General features: G+C 38.6%; 1 protein-coding gene across 1 annotated transcript; it reads left to right on the top strand.

The window, feature by feature from the left end:
- Nucleotides 1–13807: 13807 nt before the first annotated feature.
- On the top strand, nt 13808–16366 carry LOC136981988 (uncharacterized). The gene is made up of 2 exons (XM_067278414.1): nt 13808–14160; nt 14865–16366. Exons 1-2 carry the CDS (start codon nt 13906–13908, stop codon nt 15207–15209), a joined length of 600 nt encoding a protein of 199 aa, XP_067134515.1. The 5' UTR covers nt 13808–13905; the 3' UTR covers nt 15210–16366.
- The last annotated feature ends 293 nt before the right edge of the window (nt 16367–16659 follow it).

Below are 16659 nucleotides of genomic sequence, written 5' to 3' on the forward strand. Positions count from 1 at the left end.
TTTCCGCCGCCTGTTAGTTTCGGTAGGTTAACCCTCTACCTCTTCCCCGCGGGGGAAATTTCGAAAAATCCCTTCTTAGTGTACGTTCTCGTGACGTACTCTAACTGTGTACCGAGTTTGAACTTTCAACTCCTAACCGTTTGGGCTCTGCGCTTGTTATTATTATTATTATCATCATTATTATCAACCCATCTCGATTATATTATAAGATACAGAAATTTTCTGTGAAATAAAACTTCTCGTACGTACTTGCGTAATTAAAATTAAGTATGTACAGAAGTAAAAATACATAAACTAAATAATTTGTCAATTTTTAAACACACGCATTCGGAAAACCTACTTTATTATGCAACGTAGGCCTACTTTCGGCTTCGACGGACACCTCTGGCCCGAATTAGTCCGTTAAATAGAACGGTTTACCGTAGTTTTAAATAATTATTCATTTTTCATTTTATGCTAGAAATGCGTACGCGTGGCGCTGCATCCGAGGGCAGAAAATCGGACGTAGGCAGAAGTTAATCAATACTTAGAAATTAAATGGCTATTTTGAGACGGTATTATGACATTATCTAAATTAGAAGTACGTTAACGTAGGTGTCGAGTTTTACAGAAATTGGACTAACCTCCTATAAGTGCTTTGCGTACAAACGAACAATCATCGTATGTTTATAAACATATATGTAAATGAGCTGTGGATACCGATTTGGATGCAGGTAATAAAATTTTTACGTATCGAGTAACGTTTGATAAATATGTTTAGCGCACATTCTTAATTTTATCTGCCTAGCTTCCACCGAATAACGAAGAATGCGGAATGCATTTGAGCAATAACGAGAAAATATTTCCGAGCAACACCTAGCATTTACAATACGTTACTCGCCAATACAACATTATTTGGCTTCATTAAGAAACGGATTACATATTTCGTGTAAAACTAATAAGCGTGGAATCCGATTTATCCGAAATGAAAATATCATTATATTATAGGGGAGGACGGGGCAACTTCGGCATCTTAAGAATAAGTTAAATTTCGTGTAAGAAATACTGCTGTAAAGCGTATTTCTTACACGAAACGTGCCTGTTTATTGTCCGGCAGAGCGTTACCTCACCATAAAAATGATTAAGCAATGCGAAACTAAACAGAGTCTGGAGAATCAGTTATCATCCCTTCATCCAGCTTTCTTTATTAAACGAAGAGTACGAATCAATATGTATCTTTTAAAATGTATATAATGCATCTATCGTCTACGTAATATATATAATACACTGTCATCTACGTAGTGACGCTAGAGAACAACATCTGAGGAAGTATCTGATAACATATTTACAAGAATTCTGGTTCCCAAGTGTTTGTATTTCGTTTGTAGACTTTATCCACTTTACTTCCACACGCTAAATTGAATAGTAGTAGATTTACTTATATTTTCATAGTCGCGTGGTTTAATTCGGTGTTCGGCCCGAGTTAAATTAAGTATAAAGTAATCAGAATTGTATAGTAACAAATATACCTCTTTTAATTATGGAAAGTACTCTCGAGCCTCGAACAGCGGCCACCGACGGAAACATTAAATATGCCTTCGCTCGGAGGGGAATTGTGCATTTTCGTTCGAAACCAGTCGATGCAAAAATGGCCGCAGTCGGAAGTTCGACCGCGTTGAGATTAAACAAGAATTACTTCGATTCTTTTTGTTACGTGCGAGAGAAGAACGAAATTTTTGTGTCAAGCGAGCGTACAAAGAAAGGCAAACTACCGAAATGAGAAATTTCAGACGATGATTTATATCCGTTTACGTCGACAATGTAATGTCAAAACGTTGTTTAATACGAAAAAACGAATGGGATTTCAGAAAAATAGATTATTTCTCTTCGTGTGCGTAAATTTAAATGTTCAACGCGAATAAATTCATTACTATATTATAATTTTCAATTAATTAATTATTACAATTACAGCTATTACAAAACGATTATATCGTAGAGTTTCACATATTTATAATGTTACTAGCGGACGAGCTCGGCGTTGCTCGGGCGAGAAGTGATGATGGCGAAGTTTAAAGTTATTACATTATAGCCAATCTTACTTGTTTCCACAGAATGCAACAATTAGGTCCCTCTGTTCCCAGACTAATTACAGAATTTTTACATGGGTCTAAATTATGTTCGATTTCCTGAAAAACGCAAAAAACCGCATCTGCGCCTGTAGGCCTAAATCTTGCACGTCGCTTTCTCTTAACGCTTCCATTGTTAATACTTACCCTGCGGAGGAGTAGTGTTAACAACCTCTTCCTGCGGGGGGAATTTCGAAAAATCCCTTTATAGTGTGCGTTCTCGTGACGTACCCTAACTGTGTACCAAATTTCAACTTTCAACTCCTAACCGTTTGGGCTCTGCGCTTATTATTATTATTATCGACCCATCTCGATTATATATAGGCCTATAGATTGTTGTTTAAACAAATTTAGAAGTTTATTTATTTTAAAATCAGTTTGGAAATAAAAATAATCATAATATTAATAACTTTACAAAAAGATAGCAATTGCCAAGTTGGCCTCATACCAAGAGCAACCGCGGCAACAGCAATGGGCAAGATAGGAAGGTATATAAATGCGTGTTATTAACAATGTATAAGTTGGAATTCACTATTAAAACAAAAAAATATATAAGTCCGAAAACCTATTTAATATTATAACATCGAAATACAAGTTCAAAGGCACTTTTAAGTAAAGAAAATGTAAACAAAAATTAATTACAAAAAAATCAAACAGATAATAAACGAAAACATGCTAATGCGAGTTAAAAGCGGTTTAAACGAATTAGTGAACTCAAATAAACAGTAGAAACGAAATATGCTTAACGGCAAATTGTTTACGCCCTACACATATCGCAAATAAAATGAACCGACTCATACTCCACATCTGTACAGCCACGGGAGCCCACAGTTTACACTCGCAGCACATAATCCGCTTTCCGAGTACTGTAATTCCATATTGTTCATCGCAATATACGCAATACGTATTCGTCATCATTTTCCGGTTCTTTAGGACTTTTCCGCTCCTCTTCTTTACTCAACTTCGATCCGATTTCTCCAAATTGATTGCCCTTCTGCACGTTCCTGATTTTTTAACTTTAACCTCGGCTTCTAGCGCGCTTTGTGCGCTAGTGGCATTTAGCTTTGCGTGGAGATCCGGTGATTTCTTCCGCTTGTTGTTGTTTGCGGCCAAATCAAATCAAAACACGATCGGGAACGAGATCGGCAACACTGCCGAAGATGCCCCAATAGTCACGATTTAGAAACATTAAGTGGAACCCCGAGAATAGGGTACCGAGCCACGATCTGGCCACGCCAATAAGTTAACGTTATCCTTCTAACGGGAAAAATAACTTTCGTTATTATGGAATTATAACAAAACGTGCCAACTGTATATAAATGGAAGCAAAATATTATAAGAAATCGAATGAAATAGACAACTTATTTGATATTTCAACTACGCTTGTCGGGGAACGACACAGACACCACGCTCGACAAGCCGTCGTTAAAACTCAACTGTCTAGCCTCTAAAGAGAGTCTTCTTTTATTTTGTTTCGAAGAAAATTTAATCGACGATCTTGCCGTATGCCGAAGTTACCCCGTCCTCCCCTAGGCTTTAAGAAAAAAAAGGTAATTATTTATTTATTATATACAGTAAATATGTTTACAGAAAACGTAATTAAAACGTGAGTCATTTTAATGGCGATAGCTTAATAATACTGATGAATTTTTGCATCTTTCAAACGTAAAATGTTTTTCTTATAATGAAAAAATCCAGCAACGACTGGCATAACTTTCCCGACTTCGGCAGAGAAGTTGGCAACACTGGCTTTTATCCGACTCCATTGGCCAAAAATTACGTTTCTCCGGGCTTCGCCCCGTTTGTAAGAAAATTTCCTATGACAAAATATAAATTTATCAGATGCATGCTTTTACTTAGTTTCTTTATTTCGGCTAGAAATTATTTACAACGAGATTGCGTGTGGTGCCATCCTTCGTGAGATTTTATTGAAAAGTAAATTATATATTGTTAATTACTTTAAAAAGGCAAAAGGATTAATTTCGAGCATACAGAAGTGCTTTTTAAAAAATGTAACAACAACCAGTAAAATTTACATTAAGTTCGAACCTACCCGACATACGACATATGACCCCCTCGACCTTTAACCACCACAATTTAGTAGCATCGATGCGAGCTTATATACAAGTTACGGTGCCAAATTTCGTTTCTTAATCTTCACCCACCCAGAGATATTAAACGAAGTAGACGCCACCGCCCATATACGCGGAATTGTTTCCATTTATTTACTTTCTCGGGTCGGGTGGTGTCGAAAGGTGGAAATTTGCAAGAACTCGAAGGATCAAATTTTACACCATTCAATAATTTCCCGCGTTACGTGCAGTACAGTAACACGACGAGCCGCGAGAGTAAGGTTACAAAACAAAAGAATTTATAACGTAAAGTCGGCGCGACGAGATTACACTCGGTCAATACCAACTCTGCCTATTTTACAGAAGACGGGTGACGGGACGGGATAGTTCGGTGGTAATTTTGCTATCGCGCGAGTGCTTAAGCCTCGCGAGTGTCATCAGTCGTCATACGTCATTTTCCCGGTAAAAAGCACTGGTGTCAGCCCTTTGTAGCTCGGCGATAATTGTAATAGTAGGGGAAAGCCGGAGGACGATGTATGGATTTAAAGTGTTCTCATTAAATAAGTTTAAAAATGGATTTAACGTCATCGGCCACTTTCCTCGTTTTTCTCTCCGGAAATTGCCGGCAGTCAGCGTCTGTGTTGTGTAGAAAACGCCCGCAGTTGCGAAAGCATCTGACCGAATCGACGCTGAGAGTTTGAATAGGCCCAAAGCGTTTATAAACGAAGCTAACGTAGCCAACTTTTCTGAAAGTTCGCTGCGGCAAAGAAAGAGCGGCTCTTCGTCCACGTCTAAAGCAAAACGGACGCTTGTGTTTACGATAATACGATAATACGATGTTACGCCGCGAAAAGAAAGAAGTCCGAGCGACTGCTGATGAAAACATTACGGAAAGATTAAGAAGGATTCAATTTTCTAAATTGCCTTTCGGAGTCATAAAATGGTAACGAAACGTCCGGCGTCCCGTTTTTCGCCTCCGCAGGTTTTGTGCCATCCCGCCGCGGCGCTGGTCCGACGTTAGTCTAAATGTGTCGTTTTTTGGAGTGGTAAGACGGAAAGTAAAAGGAGTGTGGCCGACTTACGAACGAACTTACCTTCGGGCCGCGGCGGTGCCTTTCCCGTACAAGTCAGTTGTTTCTCGCCCGGCGGCGAGTGTGTGGGCCGGTCCCCGCCGGCGTGGTGTAATGGCGCCGTTTTCCGAGAGTCCGCCGTCCCGCGGATAGAAGGAAGCGGGCAGGACCGGAAGGGCGGAGCCGGCAGCCGATTACCGAAGTGTGAGTATTCGGGCTAGGGTTTTCGAGAAAAATACTAAAATAAACAATTGCCGCCGGCGGATAACACGGGCAAATATCTGCCGACGTTTATTTCCGGAAGTAAAACGGAAGCAAAGCGCATCGAGAGGCGAGGAAATTGTCCATTTTTCTCTCGATGCGCTTTGCTTCCGTTTTACAGAGTTACAGAGTTACAGAGTACGGGGCTGTCTGGAAGACAGCCCGGCGAAGAATGGGGGAAAAGGATGGGAGAGGGGTATAGGTGGAAAGTAAGGAAGGAAGGGAGTGGGAATGGGATCACTTGAGATCTTACATCGCAAGTATTTATGAAAACAGTAATAAAATACATACAAACTACCAATTTGGCGGAGATGAATGTTGGTACACTTACATACAATATATGCAATCAGTACAGCGAGTCACATAAGCCAATAATACAATGTAAGAAAGGAAGTAATACAGGAAGAAAATGCGTGTACAAGAAAGATTAAAACCGTAATTTACAATAGAACAAAACAACAAGAGTTTAATAAGTAGTACATGCATACACAGTATGCTGTAAGCCAATACATGAACGTGTACAATGAAGACAAATTGAAACAGAGATACAACATTACACAGTACACAAGAAAGACACATTCACATACCACAGAATGTGAGAGTTTATTAACTGTCCATGGTTGAGAGGCCAACAAGCTTTTTCCGCTTGTCCCTTAATAGTGGGAATAGTATCCCGCTGTTGTAGTTCAGATTGCAGGCTGTGCTGAAGTCTGTGTTGCCCGGAATATGCTGCAGGATTCGACGAAAGTCACTAGGTGCCGGTAAGCCTCCTTGTCCGCACAGAGAAAATCGAGTTGGGGTGGCCAGTTTTGGTCCTTTTGTATACAGTAGACAAATAAGTCGTGCCGTTCTGCATCATAGTGCGGGCAGTCAATTAAAGTGTGAAACACATCCCCCAAGGAGACACCATCACAGTCACAGGAATTGCAGTTGCTCTTCCCAAACCGATGTAGATAATAAGGAAAGTTTCCGTGCCCGGTCAGACACCGAGTAAGGCTATAGGTGGGAGATATGTGGAAAAGCCGTTGCCGGCTCTGCACCGATGGTAGGAAGCGGAAGGTGGTACGCCCAGTGGTAGATGCAGTCCATTCAGACTGCCAAGTGGACAGAGTCTTCTTCTGAAGATAGCTATTTATGTAGCTTATAGGCACTGTGTTGAAGGAAGGTGAGACATCTAGTGTGGCTACTCTTTTTGCTAGCTCGTCTGCCCTTTCATTCCCGCTGATGCCATTATGACCTGGAACCCAGCAAAAGAAAACATTCCTCCTTCTTTTGAGGTTGTTGATAAGATGTCTTACCTTGACCCCTGTTGCGGTACACTTCTGCGTGCCCTTTATCACATTTAGGACGTATCTGCTGTCAGTGAGAAATTGAAAATTCCCTTTTAGGGTTTTTAGTTTTGCCGTTATTGTTGTTAGGGCTTTACACATTGCCCAGAGCTCCGCTTGATTGTTGGAGCAATGGGCTTGTAGCTTATAATATTCCTCATGAACAACTGTGTTCGTGGTATTGTTTCTCACAATAAAAGCTGCCACTGTCCCATTCTCATTTTTTGCTCCATCGGTATATATACTCCAGTTCACATCTGCAATGTTTTCGTCGTTTTCTTTGTGTATCAAGGTGATGTTGCTTTCGGCAGGATGTTGTCCCACCTCCACACCAGAATGGTACGTATCAACATCGTAGGTGCCAATTAGCTGAAGTAATTCCTGACAGCTGTCTGGATAGTCATTCTTGTTAATTATGTCCTGTGAGTTTTGTGTGTTCTCTCCCATCCTTTGAGGTAAATCCTTATTTAAAAGGTTCCACTTCCAGACAATGTTGTCAATTTTAATATGAATGGGGGTCAGGTTGGCCAAAACCAACAGGGCATCCGTGCTTCCATTTTACAGGCGCCGGGCCGGGACCCGACTGCCTCCCGGATTAAAACGTTACAGCGTTGGGGCGGAGGTTTTAAACCGCCCTTCCGGATCCGGCTCCGGTTTTCGGTGGCCGACGACGAAAAGAGAAGAAGGGGACCGACGGCCGGTCTTAAAAAAAGGCGGATGTGGAGGGACGACCGAGAAAACCGTCCGCCGGTTATTATTTCCGTGCGAATAGGACCGAAGAGATATTCGCTACGGGAGACGATGGGTGGATTTTTGTAAAATGTGACTGGGAAAGGAGACCAAACGCCCGGCCTTCGGACTTTTGGTAACGCTCTTTATTTTATTTATTTATTTATTTATTTTTTTGTAGGTTGCATCCCGAAAAGGGAACCGACTTCGCCGCATCGGGAATTCATCCAAGGTATTTAAACATGACCGTTTTAAAGCCGCGGCTCTCCTTTTTCCTTCTCCTTTCCTCCACCTCCCGTCCCTCCACGTCACGCGGTTTAGGTCGCGGTCGGATTTGGGAGGGAGAAGTCCGATCCCTCCGCTCCTTGTCTACTTAAAGAACCGGCGGATGTTCGACGAGTGGACAACTCGGGCCGCTTTTCCGTTAAAATCCACGGCCCGGGTGTGGACCGGAAATTTCCGAAAAGTCCATGGCCCGGGTGTAATCGGCGGCGGGAGCCCGAGATAGCGTGGGGGCCGACGGAGTTAAGTGGACGACCGGGCCTTTTTAGGCCACAATTTGAAGAAAACTAGAACTATAAATTTCCACTGTTGTCTGGCCATCCGTGCTTTCTTAATCCGGTTAAATAGACGAAAATGGAGATCGGATACGAAAAGCCGGGAAACGGGCTGCCTCGGTTAAATATTCGCCAACTTCCGGTAAAAACTGGAAGTTGGTATATGCTTTGATGGGAAAATTTCCCCGAAAGGAGTTAGACGACCGGCGCCAATATATGTCTAAGGAGAAAAGTAGGACGTACGGGGCAAGCCACTACTAATTTCATGCGGAGAACATATTTTAAAGGAAATAAATTAAAAACACGATTAAAAGCTGCAGCCAGGCAGGACGAGGGCGCGACGATAAAATGGTGGACGGTGATTTAAAATCTCTTCTTTAAAATATAACTCAATAATCGAGTGGGAGGTAAAATAGGAGCGTGACGGCCGGGCTACCGGTCCCGGGGAGGAAAGGGCCGAAATTTTTTCCTAAAGATTAACGAAATTTGCCGGCAGGTGGCAAAACGAGAAAATAATCGGAAGCGAATTTACGTATTTTTAGCCAAGAAGGTGTGGGTGGAAGGACCTTGGTGGAGCGAGGAGACGTGCACCGCCACCTGCAGACGGCGAGGATACGACTACGGAAGAGCCGACGCTCAGGAGAAGGACAGCGTGTGTCTGTGCGTGAAGACGTGAGGCGGTCGGCGCCAACCACCGAAACTCCGGCCTCGAGTGTAAAATAGCCTTTTGTACCGAGATCGATTAATAAAAGCCATGCCAATCTGCGTCCGTCTGACGGCCACTTCCTTCACCCAGACGCGGCCGACTCCGGCTAAAGTCTGTTACACGTGGAAACGGTAAGCTAAAACTTGCCGTTCCGTCTTCTTTCTGCCTCGCCTGTACTCACGTGCGGAAATTACCCTACCTAGGTCTATATTAACGGTGTTCCGCAACCTTTTTCTACTCGCGGCACACCCACGACTCGACTCGACACGACACACCAAAATGTTATTACCGTCAAAAACGTATGATATGATACTATTAATAAATTACGTAATGCTACTAACGTATTATTATATTATTATTATTATTATTATTATTATTATACAGACGTCGACACCCGCGAGCAAATTTATTTTACATTTAATTTCTTAGAATATATGAAAACGCTGGTTGTAAGAAAGAATAAACAAACATCATCTTATTTCGTCAGTCTGCGGCAGAGAATGAAATACAAGCGTAAGAAACACAGCAACTGTGATAAAAACAGGCAATTAATGCGAATAACTTGACAATTAATAGAATACGTAAAAGTTTACGTCACACCTTTTACCTCGTGACGGCACACCGGTTGAGGAACGCCGGTCTATAAACACAGGGTCGGACACCAATGCTCCCTACGGAGCTGTCATTTCGGATGCGCAGTTCCGAGGTCACGGTATAGAGTTTAAGCTAGACAAGTGCTGTAAACAGCACGTTCTTTCGAGTTCGAGCCACAGAATTCCTTTTATAATTTTTAATTGAGTATTTTTTTTCATTTAGTCTGACACATAACTAAGGCTTTAACTAAGTACGTTTCAAAATAAAAAGCTACGTCACTCGTTGGTATAATAAAGTAGGAGAATAAATTTATTTAGTTTCGAGATGCAAAATGAAAGAAATTTGGAGATATTTGTTAAAATAAGAATACGTGTAGTTTTTTATACTCACACGCACCTTTACATTCATTAGACAAACCGCAAACAGCGACACATTTTTATAAATTAAAATTAGATGAGAAAGGAAACCACTCACAAACTTTACATCTTATAAAACAAACCTTCAAAAATATCTGCAAGAGATAACAACTTCCTTCATTTAGAAACTTTCTTACGCATATAAACTAAATTTAATTATTTTTATAGAGAATTCAATAAATATATTTCACACTCCACAACCTTAAAAGTCCAGTAACAACACTTTAATGGGCCGTAACTATGGATTGCAATTGCTGGATCCCTCATCCAGCAATCCAGCTGGATCCAGCAGCAAGTGCTGGATCCAGCGCTGCGGATCCGCAAATACTCAATTAACTTTCTAAATAATTGCGCAAAAGTCTACGTCGTCGCGTTGCCGCTTTGCTAACTACTAGACTGCTACTAATTACTTACTCACTACTTTACTAACACTAATAATTAAATTACTTATAAATAAACTATACCTTAATCAATCCAGCAAAATTTAATAAAATAATAACGTATTCAATCGCTTTTAACGATCTTCCTCAGTTACCAAAAAATACAACATTAACTATAGAACATAAAATGTGTTTGGAATAAATGTAAAAAGAATAGTGCTTAATTACATTCCATTTTTAAACAAGATACATAGATGTACCGCCAGGTCTAATAATTTTCGTATTGTATACCGACGTAATCCCACTGTTTTCAAACTTTTAAGAAACGATAAAAAGAAAGAGAATCGGAATTCGACAACGGGTATATATTCGGTGCCTTTACACAATCAACGTTTCAATTCCAAGCTTGTTTATGTGGATGCAACGATGCGCAGTTTAAAACAAAGGCTCGAGAGCACAAATATACAATCGGTAAGAACCTTGACAACACTGCGCTGCCATCATACGCAAGAGAGAAGGATGTTAACGTCCAATGGGATCGAGCGGCAATTATAAAGACGACGACGAATAGGCAAACGGTCAAACATGTTGAGAGATTGGAAATCTGCAAGGCGCACGTGACAACTGGTTGTATAAACCATAGAGATGCGGACTCGTTGTCTACCGTGTGGAGATCCTTTTACATTAATTAATGTTATTAACGGACAATGCTGGTTTCGTTGGATCTTATATACAGGGTGTTTTTTTTTTAAACTGACGGTACTCGGAGACATCTGTAGAGCAATCTAACAGCCGGACTGTCGCCAAATTTGGAAGAGTGACTAAGGACGACATGGGAGAGATTCCGCAAAGAAAAAAGTAGTACCCAAATTTTCCGGTAGGAGTGGATTTGGCGCTGTTGTAGCAAAACAGCTAAGAATCTGCATAAATTCCAACTGCAATTAACAAACACACGAATGAATAATCAGACAGAGGTTTCGGTGTAATAACGAAAGTTTAATTAATCAGCAATAACCTTCTCCCTTCTTCAATGTGATCACCGTCCTGCTGGACAACTCATTGCATGCTGAACACCGTGTTCTCTATGGCCGAACGTAACATGTCCGCAGGAATGTTCACCACAGTTGGAGAAACGTTGTCCTTCAAAGTCATCAAGTTTGGGACACTACCAAGATAGACCTTGGACTTTAAGTAACCCCACAGGAAAAAGTAACATGGGTATTAGATCCGGGGAGCGAGGCGGCCATGCAAGTGGAAAAAAGCGACCGATGATCCTTTCTTCAGTGAAGTGCTGGTAGCTTTTTCGCTACAACAGCGCCAAATCCTCCTCTACCGGCGAATTTAGGTACTACTTGTTTTATTCGCGGAATCTCTTTTCCATGTCATCCTTAGTCACTCTCCCAAATTTGGCGACAGTCCGGCTGCTAGATTGCTCTACAGATGTTTCTGAGTACCGTCAGTTTAAAAAAAAACACCCTGTATACATTTTTCCCGCTATTTATTTTGTTTATTTATCTATATTTTGTCCGTTTGGGCGTTTTCCGTTAATTTTCATATTTATTCCGAACACATTTTATGTTCTATATTTAATGTTCTATTTTTTTGTAACCGAGGAAGATCGTTAAAAACGATTGAAAACGTTATTATTTTATTAAATTTTGCTGGATTGATAAAGGTGTAGTTTATTTAACTTATTCTACTTCCAGTACATAGTTTTATATACCTATAAATAACTACAGACTAATATGAAGAGCCTATATATGAAAACTGGTAAGACTGATAGCCACTTAGCCACTGATTATCCGTCCTTACATTATTATAATATATTAATATAAATTAATTAGTAGAATTACCTTTGCTATTATTTAACTTAAAGATTACATTATAATTATAATCTAACTAAACATTTAAAGTTAATTATCTCTATCTCAAATGTTAAACCGAACCAAAATTAAGTTTACTACCTAAATGTGTAAGAAGTTTTACTGATTTATAGTGACCAGTCTAAATAATAAAAGCTTTTTAAGTATTTTTAAAAAATGTTTTATTTCATTAAAAAACATAAATTGCAGGATAGATAGATAGACAGATAACACTTTATTGCACCAAAAATACATCCGAGCTGGATCCGCGCTGGATCCTGCTGGAATGATTTCAATCCAGCAAAAATCCAGCTGGATTCAAAACACTGCTGGATTGCAATCTCTAGCCGTAACCCGTCTTCCTTAGGTTCTTAACCAGTAAAATTCGAACATGGACTGCGTAGAACTACGTGTTTAGAAATTATTTTTAAAACCTACTGTACTGTTACGAAAAAACGGGTGACACTAGCAGTTAGCAACCTTTTCCTATGCCATTATTTATATCTTATTATTCGTTGTTTACGGTATAGATCGGGGTGGCTAACTTTTGTGTACGTAAGATTTACTTTTTATCTTAAAAATGTGTCGCGATCGACTCGTTGTCGTAGGCATAGTCTAAGTGGCGAGGGGGAAGTGGGAAATACGTACTATGTTTATACACCGTAATTCGGTACGATGGGCACTCCCGCCTGCTACGGGTAGGCTACGCGAGTAAAATATATGTTCAAAACTATTTTTCATTTTTTAAATCACTTCTTAAGTTTTCGAGATACGGGCTCATAAAGAAAATAAATTTCCAGACCCAACTTTTGACGTTTGCAGCTACGAGTTCATTCCGTACAGGCGGTACCTAAAAAATCGATTTTTCGACACTTTTTCGAGATACGGGTTTAGTAACTTAAAATATAATTTAACTTTTTCATCAATTGTAATGTATAAGTTGCGGTGCTATTTGTTCGTAAAAATGAAAAAGTTGTTACGAAAGAGCGCAGCGTGGCTGATAATTTGATTACAAGATTTCACTTTCGCCATTTTTTTTGGGCCAGGAAAATTTATTGCGCAAGAATGATATAAGATTTTTAGACTTATTTTTTGCTACTCTAGCAATAGCTGGCGGGAGTGCGCCTCGTACCGAAACACCCTGTATATGTACCTACGTAAAAAACAACGTAATCGTTTAACGGGCCAAAAAACTCGCGTCAAAGGGAATTAAAACAACACGAGTAACTATTAACAATATTTGTTAATTCAAATTAACTACGGATAAAGACAAATTTAAAATTTATTATATTACGTTAACATTAATGGGAGAACTGAGTTTGCGCGTCTCTAACCAAGAAAACGTAATTAGCAGTGGCGTGCCGTCATTGGAAGCGATGGAAGCAACGCTACCACCTTCCAATGACCTTTCCTCGTATTTTATAAAATATAAATTTTCATATTTTAACGTACTTCGCATTAATTAAAAGTAATATTTTATTATAACTGCATTATGTATCTTTTACAAATTTCTATACTACGTGTGAAAAAAACGATAAGATCGCTATTGTATATTCGAATAATTCGGTGGCCGAAGAATGTCGAAACCGGGTCAATTTCCAATCAGCCGGATTATATAGGCATTGGCGCATGCGCTTTACGGAGCACCAACGTCACGGTTTAGCTGGAAGACGTCGTATTATCACTGCGATTAATAGCGTCAACTCATATCCACGTATTCCGTTATTCAGCGGAGCGCTTGCTATTCGCTAGCGGATGTGTGAAATATTTAACTTCCTGCTGACGTGTTAGAAGGAACACAACAGCTAGCATTTCGCTAATCAAAATGGATGACATTTTCACTGCATCTGTTCTAAATGTTTTAAGTATTTGTTCTGAATCTGTCGTAAATCCAAACTCAAGTTTTTTCAGAAATGACTATGATGAACCAGAAGACTCATCATTAATAGCAGCTATCGATTCTAACGAAGAATATAGGGAAGAAAGATATAAAATATCTGGCTACGTGCATGACATCGTGCCAAAATACAGCGACGATATTTTCAAAAGTCATTTTCGTCTAACAAGAAGCACCGTCGAGGTGAGTGACAAAAAATATATTTATTTTGGTTTAATTTTAATCTAATAATGATAATTTTTAAAATATTTTAACTGTCTCGGTATCTCACATTTACACTCAATTTGAGAACAGGTGTTAGCGAATTGATTAACAAATAACCAAAAATGATAAAATACCACCATACAAATGAATATTTGAATGGTGGTATTTGACTGCATAACAAAACAATTTGTTTTCTGAAACTTTTTCCCATTTTATTAACATTTTATAAAGTTTGGCAAATTTATTAAGGGAAAATTTTAATATAATTTATACTTTTGTGCATAGATTATACATGATTTGTTGGGCTGCAATTTCAAATAATTATAGACCTATATAATTAATGGATTTTTTTCTTTCATTTTTCAAAGCCATAAAGTTTTACAGTTGTGGATTAATAACAAGATAAATTACTTTTAATAAAACATTTTAGGTTTATGTAGAGAAGCCATAATTCTTTCTTTTTTTAATTTTACTCAGTGATTATAAAATATGTTACTGTTAATTAGAAAAAATAACTAGTTAAAAAGTTTTAAGATTTTTGTTTTGTTAATGTGCCATACTGTAAGGGACTGTGAGGGTCAGGGAATTTAAAACAGATTTAAGTGGGAATCCTGTACTGTACATATTTCATACTGTTTTAAATTTTATAGATTTACATACTAACTTTTGCATTATTTTTTCAGATTTTGCTATCTATGCTGCCACAGGAACCAGCAAGGAGAAAAGCACGAATTCCTAAGGAAACATCTGTTTTATTTTCTCTGTGGTTTATGGGGAACCAGGAGAGCTACCGTGGTGTATGTGACCGCTTCGGGTTAGGATTTGCTAGTGGCCACAGAGAATTTACAAAATTCTGTACATCAATCTGTGCCTTGTCAAACTCAATCATTAAGATGCCACAGGGTTTTGAGATTGAGAGAATAAGACAAGGATTTCAGAAACTTAGAGTGAAACCATTTCCAGGAACAATCGGTTGCATCGATGGCACTCATATTGCCTTTTCTGTGAGTAAAGAAGAAAAAAAATGATCATATAAATAGAAAAGGTTATCCTAGTGTAGTCCTACAGGCTGTATGTGATCATGAGTTAAAATTTTTGGATGTTTATGCAGGTTGGCCAGGCTCTGCAAATGATGCTAGAGTTTTTAGGAACAGTCCATTATTTAAAAATATGGAAGAGAAAGAGGATTTTATACCTTCAGACTGCCATATTCTTGGTGACTGTGCCTACCCATTAAATAATAAAATAATGACACCATATAGAAACAATGGCCATTTAACAAGAAAGCAGAAGTTATTCAATACAATTCTGAGTTCTACACGAGTCCTAATAGAACAAGCTTTTGCACATCTGTTTGGACGATTTCGGAAGCTAATTTATATCTATGTACGAAGAAGGGAATTTGTTCCAGATGTGATTGTAGCTGCCTGTGTTCTACATAACCTATGTATTATGCATAATGATATTACACCTGGTATATATGATCAACTGGATTTACTTTCTTGCCACAGTACAGAACAGTTTGATGCAGGTATTAATAAAAATGACAGTGGGGCACATAAAAGGGATCAAATTGCAGATTACCTTTTTAATTTAGAGTGTGCATAACATCTTTATACTGCAAGTCATGACAAAAATAATAATCTTATTTATCTGAATAAATATAAACTATAACAATTGTTATAAAACATTTAATCCATTTTTTGGTTAAATTGTTTTAAGAATTAGCTAAATTTTTGTGTATTGATTTATTAATAACACTTATGATCTACTTGCAGTAAATTAAATTCACATTTATTCTCTTAAGAAAAAAATGTACAAATAATTCATGTCAACATTTAGTTTTAAGCAAAAACACATCGCAAATAAAAATTTTATTAACTTGAATTTGTTTTTTGTACATTTTGTAATAATTCAACTAGCTTTTCCAAAATCTGTACTTTCCTGGTCTCCAATTCTTTATGTTCCTGCCATCTTTCATCTTCTTTCTTCTCTCTCTCCTCTCTCTTCCTATCCCTGCGTTTCATATCTTCAACATACCACAATGGTGGCTCATTCCGACTTCTTTTTCTACTTTTAATTAATTCATTTTTATCTTTTTTTTTCTGAATAGCTGTACATTCATTTTCTTTATTTAACTGTGTACAAGAGGTTTCAGCGGCCACAGGAACTGGATTTACCTGAACTGTCGAATCTTCAGTACTTATAATGCTGACACGATCTCTGTTTTGGGCACAAGTAATTTCAGTTAGCACCTCTTGAGTACATTCATTCATACAATTGCTGCTTTTGGAATTAATTTTTGAAGATGATTTCATGTAATTAATTGGCGGATTGGTGTTAATATTCCTACCAAAAGTTTCATGTAATTCTTTAAAGTATTCCCATCTAATTTTGCCTTCTCCAGATGTTTTGCTCTTATCAACATTTTTTCGGTATGTAATCATAAGATTTCTCCACTTGTGATCGCATTCTGAA

The sequence above is a fragment of the Centruroides vittatus genome, unplaced genomic scaffold (assembly GCF_030686945.1).
Source record: "Centruroides vittatus isolate TY-2023 unplaced genomic scaffold, ASM3068694v2 contig_8, whole genome shotgun sequence".
NCBI lineage: Eukaryota > Metazoa > Arthropoda > Arachnida > Scorpiones > Buthidae > Centruroides > Centruroides vittatus.

Coding starts and splice junctions, on each gene's coding strand:
- LOC136981988 (XM_067278414.1), top strand. CDS start 13,906: ATGGATGACATTTTCACTGCATCTGTTCTAAATGTTTTAAGTATTTGT. Junction 14,161..14,864: donor TAACAAGAAGCACCGTCGAG/GTGAGTGACAAA, acceptor TTATTTTTTCAG/ATTTTGCTATCTATGCTGCC.